The sequence below is a fragment of the Galeopterus variegatus genome, unplaced genomic scaffold (genome assembly GCF_000696425.1).
Source record: "Galeopterus variegatus unplaced genomic scaffold, G_variegatus-3.0.2 Scaffold1540, whole genome shotgun sequence".
Taxonomy (NCBI): Eukaryota; Metazoa; Chordata; class Mammalia; order Dermoptera; family Cynocephalidae; genus Galeopterus; species Galeopterus variegatus.
This window is the reverse complement of record NW_007727651.1, coordinates 294656-304840: the sequence shown is the minus strand read 5'-3', so window position 1 is coordinate 304840 and position 10185 is coordinate 294656. Positions and strand designations below refer to the sequence as shown.

General features: G+C 49.7%; 1 protein-coding gene across 1 annotated transcript in view; it reads right to left on the bottom strand.

Moving 5' to 3' along the window:
• Window positions 1-273: 273 nt before the first annotated feature.
• Window positions 274-10185, bottom strand: part of FGF18 (fibroblast growth factor 18) — a 25931-nt gene continuing 16019 nt past the window's right edge. The window contains exon 3 of the mRNA XM_008577565.1: window positions 274-1295. Coding sequence (XP_008575787.1) covers window positions 1029-1295 — 267 coding nt within the window. The 3' untranslated portion in view covers window positions 274-1028. The remainder of the gene's footprint in view (window positions 1296-10185) is intronic.

Genomic DNA, 10185 nt, shown 5'->3' with positions numbered 1-10185 from the left:
TGGAATCTCTCTGAAGGCAAGGATTTCCATCTGCTTTAAGGCTACCTTCTCAGTGCCTAGAACAGTGTCTGGTGCATCATGGTATTGAATGAACCTGTGAATGAATGAATAATTGAGCAGGGCCCCCAGCTCAGCGCAAAGACCACAGACCAGGAAGAATGGAGCACAAAAGGACCACCCTGCCCCACCCTGGCCTCAGCCACCACTCGCCTTATGGTTTTTTAAATAATTTGTCGGTTGTTTTTAATTGTTGAGGCAGTAATACTTGGTTCATGAAACTGCAATATACAGAGAGGTGAAATAAATAGCTTATATATATATAATATATATAATATAGCTGGTTTTAAAATATTCCCTTATCATTGGTGTACTAGGTCACGTGAGTCACGGAAGGTCTATAGCAGCATCCTCCAGAACTGTGAGCAATGCAGGGTCACCATGATTGGACGAGGCCGTCTGTCGTCAGAAGGTCGAGGCGCGGAGAAATCCCAGGGGCACGCCTTCCCTGCGCGGTGTCTCGGGACAGCTTGCAGTGGACAATAAATAAATGACTGCAAACCAGAGAGCGATTTTTGTTGGAGTTTGGGGCAGGGATAAGGGGTTGGGAAAGTGGGGGAGTTTGTTGGGGGAGGGGATACTACTTTCTCTTTGTTTTTTTCTTTCTTTTTTTTGTTTTTCTTTCAGAACCTTTGGGAAAAAGGACTTTGGTTTCTCAGAGTGTCGGTTTCCTCATTCAAGTCCTCCTCTGGGGACGAGTTTAGAGTTGTCTGTTCCTAAAGAGAGACAAGCACCTGTGGGTTGACAACAGTCCCTCTGCCTGAGTCTTTTGTCATCAGGGTTTTCAAGTCAACAATAAAATCCTTATCGCCCCTCCCCCCAAGAGTTTTGGTTCAGTTTTTGTCTTCTTTTAAACACAATGTACAAAAATAGAGCTTCTTCCTTATTTTCATGTAAAAATATTCCTCTGATGCAGTTCTCTGGGAGCATGAGTGTGGGCAGGGTGGCCTGGGGCCCAGGGCAGGGCCGGCCTAGCCTGGGTGCGTGGGACGGATCCGCCGGGACCTCTTGGTCACCGTCGTGTACTTGAAGGGCTTCTGCAGCTCTGCCTGCCCCTTGGGGTAGCGCTTCATGAAGTGCACATCCTGCTGGTTCTCCCGGGTCTTGGGGCCCTTCCGTGGCCGCCCCTTCTTGGTGAAGCCCACGTACCAACCAGAGTACTTGGCCGACATCAGGGCCGTGTAGTTATTCTCCAGAACCTTCTCGATGAATACACACTCCTTGCTGGTGCCATCAGGCTGCAGGGAAGAGAGAAGGAGTGTTAAAGAAAAACTCACTCAATGGTACTTGTTAAAGTATGGTAGGAAAGGCTTTATGTTCTCCAGAACCTTCTCGATGAATACACACTCCTTGCTGGTGCCATCAGGCTGCAGGGAAGAGAGGAGGAGTGTTAAAGAAAAACTCACTCAATGGTACTTGTTAAAGTATGGTAGGAAAGGCTTTATTCAGGACCATCACAATAAGTGTAGGGACCGCTGTAATGAGGTTCTGCAGTGGAGGAGAGACTGGGCTCTATTCCGAATGCAGCATGGGCAGGTGGGAATTTATGCCAAGGAGTAGGGTCGGGGTCAGTGGATGGAAAACCACTGAGAGGAAACATCAGGGCTAAGGGGAATTCTGGCTAAACCAACCTAGCAGGATTCTTGCTGAAGACAGGCCAAGGTGACCAGATACCACCTGGGAATGGTGGAGGATGAGGAACCTGATTAGATATTGAGGGTGATCAGACATCAAGGGGGAGGTGGTTCTTGCCAAAGTGACTTAGCAGGGTTCTTGCTAAAACTGGACTTTATAAGGAAGTGCACAGATGGGTCTAGGAGGTGGCTCAGGAACGCAGCACAGTACAGAGGGCCAGACTTGAGCTTTTCACTTCCTGTATCTGTGGACTGGACTTTTCCTGGTCACATCATTTGGGCTCTGGATCCAGCAATATCTGAAGCCCAAGTTACCTCACCATTATGTGGGCCAATAACGTTACATATTTGTTAAACCAGTTGCAATAGAAATGAGTCCTGACAGATTTGCACAAAACCTGCAGTTCGACTCCACTGTGATACAGTTAAATATAAATTATATTCAATTAAATTTATATATAATTAAATCACGTTTAATGTGTTACATTTAATATTCGGTATGAAGTGGGGCGAAAGCCTCCAAAAATGGGAGATTTAGCATGGCCAAACTCCAAAGCTTATGCCCTTGGTTCTGGGATCTCAGACGCCCTAGCAGACGTGTGAAGTCCCTTGGGAGACTAGGGATGCTGGGCAAGGAAAACTAAATTTGGAGTCAGCAGCCAAATGAACTCTAACACTTCCTAATGTGACCTCAGGCTAGTTAATTCCATTCTCTAAACCTCAGATTTCCCACTCACCAAATGGGAACAATGACTTCTGCGTCATAGAGATGTTGTGAGGAATGATGCTTGTAAATGAGTCTGACGCACAGTGGGAACTTGCTAGATTATTTTTGAAGAGCAGGTGGTTGGGATGGGGCTGGGCTGCCTCCCTTCGATCTGTTCTGGACGAAGGGAGGTAGAAAGGCAGGGCTTTGAGCCTCCTCCCAGGGACAGCTGAATTGCTTGATGGGGAAGAGTGGGAAACACACAAAGTTGGAAGGCCTGTATTAGCAACACTCGAGTTTCCAACTAACATCTCCAAATTTAGGCCGGGTCCACTCCTCGTTACGGATGGATACCCAGCCAAGTTGGAAGCCCAGCGGTCTGGCTGTGTGTGGAGACTGAGGTGCGAGTTCCAGCCTTTTGTTTGAAGTGGAAAACGGGCTAGAGCTTCCAGGAACGTTCACCTTTGAGCGGAGGGCAAGCTTGGGCCCTGCAGACAAAATGCTGAACTTTGCAGAAAGGGACAGGCAGGGTAAGAAAACAATCTCTGAAAGATGAGATCTTTCGAGGAGGCTGCAGAATGATGGGGTGGGCCTGGGAGACATCCACGGAACCCAGAGAACAGTATGGGTAGGGACAGTAGTGAGCAACTACTGTAAGGGAAGCCAGGGCAAATGTGCAAGGCGGGTAGAAGGGAATGGTCCCTGGGTCTCCCATGGAAAAATCTGGAACCTGCCTATCCAACCTGCGCCCAGGTTCTTTGACTTGTCTTGACAGAATGGTCAGAGCAAACTGAGCAAAGTCTACACCCTGCTGTCCCCCACCTTAGAATACCTGCCATTGCCTGAAAAACTGCTTTCATCCTTCAAGGCTGAGCTCAGTAACTACCTCCTCAGAAACACCCTCCCTGACTGCCATTTATCTCCCAGTGCAATTCTTCCTTCAAGACTCCATTCAAGCACCAAGTTTATGGGGTTCACATACTCCATCTTCTGAACCCCCTCGGCACCCATCCTTCCCCCATGCCCCAACAATCCCACATCTGCCTACCTCATTAGCCAAAGAGCTTCCTGAGATCAAAATAGCACAGACCTTAGCCCAAGACAGGGGTGCCCAGAGCATTTGTGGTTGAATGGATGGGAGTTTTGCTAGGATGGAAACGGTGGGGATGGCACATGAAAGGGGTCTCCTGTAAAAGGAAATAGACTCTGCCTCCTGGATCCTTTACAAACATCCAGAGATGGTCATGAGCTATGAGAGGGCCCTCCTGATAGAGGGACTGATTAGGGAGGCAGGTGAGCGGAGGTCTGGAGCTCTCTACCTGGCCCATTTGATCTCCTACTCATTCATTCACTCTTTCATTCACCATCTACTGATTGCCGACTCCAGGCTGACACTTCTACACCCATTATTTCATTTCATCCTCTTTACTCATTGAGGTCGACTCACCTAGTAGAAGAAAATAGAGCTCAAAGAGTCAAAAGGGCTGCCCAATATCATGGAGCTTGTAAATGGCAGAGCTGGGATTTGAATTTGCCCTAGCCACTGCAGCTCACTTCTCCTGTCCAGTTCCAGAGAAGTCCATGAGGAGAAAGGGTGAGGGAGAGCAGGTGCTGCCCGTCACGGCAGAGCTGGGATTTGAATTTGCCCTAGCCACTGCAGCTCACTTCTTCTGTCCAGTTCCAGAGAAGTCCATGAGGAGAAAGGGTGAGGGAGAGCAGGTGCTGCCCGTCAGAACACCTCCCCTCCCCAGACTCTCGTAGCCACCATCAGCACAAAGCCAGGTTTTGGATGGGCAAGGGGCTACCAGTGCCTGGCACAGATGCTCAGCACTTGTCTGGGTTTACTTGAGAGAGCTGAGGAGCTGGGCTTTGGGAGAAGTTCCCAACACTCCAGAGCACAGGGAGCCCCTTGGGAACCAGCTATAGGGACTATGATGATCACAAGTTCCTCTCCATGAACTCAGGCACAAGTGGATAAGAACCTAACCTTGCCTCTGCTTCTAACTACCCCTATGACCCTGCCATCACCTACAGAGATTTAAACAACACCTGTGCTAAGGCTCCACCCCCAGAAATTCTGACTCAGTTGGTTCAGGCAAGGCTGAGCACCAGCATTTAGAGAATAAATAAGTATCCCATTGGTGACTTGGTAGAATTTGATCATTTCTCCCCAACCACCACTTCCAATCCCCCTCTTTACAAACTGCAGTCCTAGTACTTCTATTTGATCTGAAAACTGAGTCCTGATGACATCATTTGGCCACTAGATCCAGTCTTACCTGAAACCAGAACTTCCCCCCAGACTCTTTCTAGCTCTTTAATCCAAAAATTTCCCTTTTTGCTTAAGGCATTTTGAGTTGGGTTTCAATCTCTTACGACCAAAGTAATCTTAACAAAAATGTGCTGGTGGGTCTGTGGGAGTTGCCCCAAAGAGGACTCATTGGTGACCACACAGTGGGGACAGATGAGAAAGATCCAGTCCAGGTTGAGTATCCAGAGATGGGGGAAAAAATGCCTCGCACGTAATGCTAGATGCTCAATAGCTATTTATGAATGAAAGGAAGCACTACCTCCTAGGCCAGATGGATGTGGGTTCCACACTGATAGCAAGGAGAAGGGGGGCTACCTGAGCCGCAGGGGTTTGGGAACAGAGCTTTGGCAGATGATTGGTACAACACAGCAGTGGGAGTAACTACAGCCAAGGCCTGCAGCATCAGAAGACTTTGCTGAGGGCTCAGTGAGTGGGCCCTGCTGTGCCAGAGATGTGCAAGACTGGAGCCCAGAGTCAAACAGCCCAAGGGAACTGTTTTGTTGAGCCACTCCGAGAAGCTGGAGCCAGAGCTGAGGCCAGGGATTGCCACAGGTGAAGGAGTAACTTNCCTTCTTGGTGAAGCCCACGTACCAACCAGAGTACTTGGCCGACATCAGGGCCGTGTAGTTGTTCTCCAGAACCTTCTCGATGAATACACACTCCTTGCTGGTGCCATCAGGCTGCAGGGAAGAGAGGAGGAGTGTTAAAGAAAAACTCACTCAATGGTACTTGTTAAAGTATGGTAGGAAAGGCTTTATTCAGGACCATCACAATAAGTGTAGGGACCGCTGTAATGAGGTTCTGCAGTGGAGGAGAGACTGGGCTCTATTCCGAATGCAGCATGGGCAGGTGGGAATTTATGCCAAGGAGTAGGGTCGGGGTCAGTGGATGGAAAACCACTGAGAGGAAACATCAGGGCTAAGGGGAATTCTGGCTAAACCAACCTAGCAGGATTCTTGCTGAAGACAGGCCAAGGTGACCAGATACCACCTGGGAATGGTGGAGGATGAGGAACCTGATTAGATATTGAGGGTGATCAGACATCAAGGGGGAGGTGGTTCTTGCCAAAGTGACTTAGCAGGGTTCTTGCTAAAACTGGACTTTATAAGGAAGTGCACAGATGGGTCTAGGAGGTGGCTCAGGAACGCAGCACAGTACAGAGGGCCAGACTTGAGCTTTTCACTTCCTGTATCTGTGGACTGGACTTTTCCTGGTCACATCATTTGGGCTCTGGATCCAGCAATATCTGAAGCCCAAGTTACCTCACCATTATGTGGGCCAATAACGTTACATATTTGTTAAACCAGTTGCAATAGAAATGAGTCCTGACAGATTTGCACAAAACCTGCAGTTCGACTCCACTGTGATACAGTTAAATATAAATTATATTCAATTAAATTTATATATAATTAAATCACGTTTAATGTGTTACATTTAATATTCGGTATGAAGTGGGGCGAAAGCCTCCAAAAATGGGAGATTTAGCATGGCCAAACTCCAAAGCTTATGCCCTTGGTTCTGGGATCTCAGACGCCCTAGCAGACGTGTGAAGTCCCTTGGGAGACTAGGGATGCTGGGCAAGGAAAACTAAATTTGGAGTCAGCAGCCAAATGAACTCTAACACTTCCTAATGTGACCTCAGGCTAGTTAATTCCATTCTCTAAACCTCAGATTTCCCACTCACCAAATGGGAACAATGACTTCTGCGTCATAGAGATGTTGTGAGGAATGATGCTTGTAAATGAGTCTGACGCACAGTGGGAACTTGCTAGATTATTTTTGAAGAGCAGGTGGTTGGGATGGGGCTGGGCTGCCTCCCTTCGATCTGTTCTGGACGAAGGGAGGTAGAAAGGCAGGGCTTTGAGCCTCCTCCCAGGGACAGCTGAATTGCTTGATGGGGAAGAGTGGGAAACACACAAAGTTGGAAGGCCTGTATTAGCAACACTCGAGTTTCCAACTAACATCTCCAAATTTAGGCCGGGTCCACTCCTCGTTACGGATGGATACCCAGCCAAGTTGGAAGCCCAGCGGTCTGGCTGTGTGTGGAGACTGAGGTGCGAGTTCCAGCCTTTTGTTTGAAGTGGAAAACGGGCTAGAGCTTCCAGGAACGTTCACCTTTGAGCGGAGGGCAAGCTTGGGCCCTGCAGACAAAATGCTGAACTTTGCAGAAAGGGACAGGCAGGGTAAGAAAACAATCTCTGAAAGATGAGATCTTTCGAGGAGGCTGCAGAATGATGGGGTGGGCCTGGGAGACATCCACGGAACCCAGAGAACAGTATGGGTAGGGACAGTAGTGAGCAACTACTGTAAGGGAAGCCAGGGCAAATGTGCAAGGCGGGTAGAAGGGAATGGTCCCTGGGTCTCCCATGGAAAAATCTGGAACCTGCCTATCCAACCTGCGCCCAGGTTCTTTGACTTGTCTTGACAGAATGGTCAGAGCAAACTGAGCAAAGTCTACACCCTGCTGTCCCCCACCTTAGAATACCTGCCATTGCCTGAAAAACTGCTTTCATCCTTCAAGGCTGAGCTCAGTAACTACCTCCTCAGAAACACCCTCCCTGACTGCCATTTATCTCCCAGTGCAATTCTTCCTTCAAGACTCCATTCAAGCACCAAGTTTATGGGGTTCACATACTCCATCTTCTGAACCCCCTCGGCACCCATCCTTCCCCCATGCCCCAACAATCCCACATCTGCCTACCTCATTAGCCAAAGAGCTTCCTGAGATCAAAATAGCACAGACCTTAGCCCAAGACAGGGGTGCCCAGAGCATTTGTGGTTGAATGGATGGGAGTTTTGCTAGGATGGAAACGGTGGGGATGGCACATGAAAGGGGTCTCCTGTAAAAGGAAATAGACTCTGCCTCCTGGATCCTTTACAAACATCCAGAGATGGTCATGAGCTATGAGAGGGCCCTCCTGATAGAGGGACTGATTAGGGAGGCAGGTGAGCGGAGGTCTGGAGCTCTCTACCTGGCCCATTTGATCTCCTACTCATTCATTCACTCTTTCATTCACCATCTACTGATTGCCGACTCCAGGCTGACACTTCTACACCCATTATTTCATTTCATCCTCTTTACTCATTGAGGTCGACTCACCTAGTAGAAGAAAATAGAGCTCAAAGAGTCAAAAGGGCTGCCCAATATCATGGAGCTTGTAAACGGCAGAGCTGGGATTTGAATTTGCCCTAGCCACTGCAGCTCACTTCTCCTGTCCAGTTCCAGAGAAGTCCATGAGGAGAAAGGGTGAGGGAGAGCAGGTGCTGCCCGTCAGAACACCTCCCCTCCCCAGACTCTCGTAGCCACCATCAGCACAAAGCCAGGTTTTGGATGGGCAAGGGGCTACCAGTGCCTGGCACAGATGCTCAGCACTTGTCTGGGTTTACTTGAGAGAGCTGAGGAGCTGGGCTTTGGGAGAAGTTCCCAACACTCCAGAGCACAGGGAGCCCCTTGGGAACCAGCTATAGGGACTATGATGATCACAAGTTCCTCTCCATGAACTCAGGCACAAGTGGATAAGAACCTAACCTTGCCTCTGCTTCTAACTACCCCTATGACCCTGCCATCACCTACAGAGATTTAAACAACACCTGTGCTAAGGCTCCACCCCCAGAAATTCTGACTCAGTTGGTTCAGGCAAGGCTGAGCACCAGCATTTAGAGAATAAATAAGTATCCCATTGGTGACTTGGTAGAATTTGATCATTTCTCCCCAACCACCACTTCCAATCCCCCTCTTTACAAACTGCAGTCCTAGTACTTCTATTTGATCTGAAAACTGAGTCCTGATGACATCATTTGGCCACTAGATCCAGTCTTACCTGAAACCAGAACTTCCCCCCAGACTCTTTCTAGCTCTTTAATCCAAAAATTTCCCTTTTTGCTTAAGGCATTTTGAGTTGGGTTTCAATCTCTTACGACCAAAGTAATCTTAACAAAAATGTGCTGGTGGGTCTGTGGGAGTTGCCCCAAAGAGGACTCATTGGTGACCACACAGTGGGGACAGATGAGAAAGATCCAGTCCAGGTTGAGTATCCAGAGATGGGGGAAAAAATGCCTCGCACGTAATGCTAGATGCTCAATAGCTATTTATGAATGAAAGGAAGCACTACCTCCTAGGCCAGATGGATGTGGGTTCCACACTGATAGCAAGGAGAAGGGGGGCTACCTGAGCCGCAGGGGTTTGGGAACAGAGCTTTGGCAGATGATTGGTACAACACAGCAGTGGGAGTAACTACAGCCAAGGCCTGCAGCATCAGAAGACTTTGCTGAGGGCTCAGTGAGTGGGCCCTGCTGTGCCAGAGATGTGCAAGACTGGAGCCCAGAGTCAAACAGCCCAAGGGAACTGTTTTGTTGAGCCACTCCGAGAAGCTGGAGCCAGAGCTGAGGCCAGGGATTGCCACAGGTGAAGGAGTAACTTTGTGACTTGCATTCAAAAGGGAAAGGAACAGACATTTAATAAGTGCCTACTAAGTGTCAGTATCATCATTCCCATTTGACAGATGAGGACACTAAGGCTCAGTGAGGTCAGGGCACTTTGACTTCCGTGGCCTGATGTGGATAATTCAGGCCATAGGTTGAGTCAATCCACAGGAAGCAAGAACCACATTTCTATTTCTTTGGTGTCTCTGTAGCCCTTTGGCCAGGTACACAGAGCACAATGGACGGATCCAACATTGGCCCTCAATGAGCTCCCAGTCTGGTGAAGGATGCGGGCACAAAGACAGACGGTGACAGCCCAGGTTAGCAGACAGGTAATAGAGGGCTGCTTGAAGGACTGGAGGCTTTGGGGTGGGTGGGCTGACTGAGGGGTCTGGGCATGATAAGCCAGGACTCAGGGCAGATGGAAAGAGGGATGGGAAGTCCAGGCGGAGGGAACAGCATGGACAAAGCCTGAAGGCCCCAGCTGGGGAATGATGGTCCACAGTGCCATGTATCTGTGACATAAGGAATACAAGGGTAGGTGGCAGGGCCACGAACCCAGGGAGGCCCACCCAGGGCCTTCAGTGCCCCATTAAGGTGAGGAAGGCCCTGAATGGGTTTTGAGCTGGGTTGGGGGTAGAGGGCAGGGGAGACCTGATCCCCATTTGTGCTTTAGAAAGCTGAGGGTGGGCGGTAGGGAAAGGCCTGGAGATGCAGCCTGAGACTGAGAACCCAAACAGTGAGGCAGCTGGGGCAACAATTTCTGAACAGGCATGGGACCAGAAGAGGGGCGGTGGCAGGGGTTAGGGAAGGAGGGGACACACACCAGCCATCAGGACTGGGGTCTGACCGGCCAGGCAGGCTGTGGATAGGACTGCAGCCCCAGAGCCTAAGGATTCCAGCTTCAGGAGTCAGAAGGAGTGAGGGGACATGGGCGAGGCTTGGCTAAGTCGGGACAGGTGGATTCGGGGGCCCAGAAGAAAGGAGACTGGAAGGTGCCGGGGGAGCTGCGCCCAGGGCGGGAAGCGGGGGAGGCGGCGGCCGGCGGGGGGCCG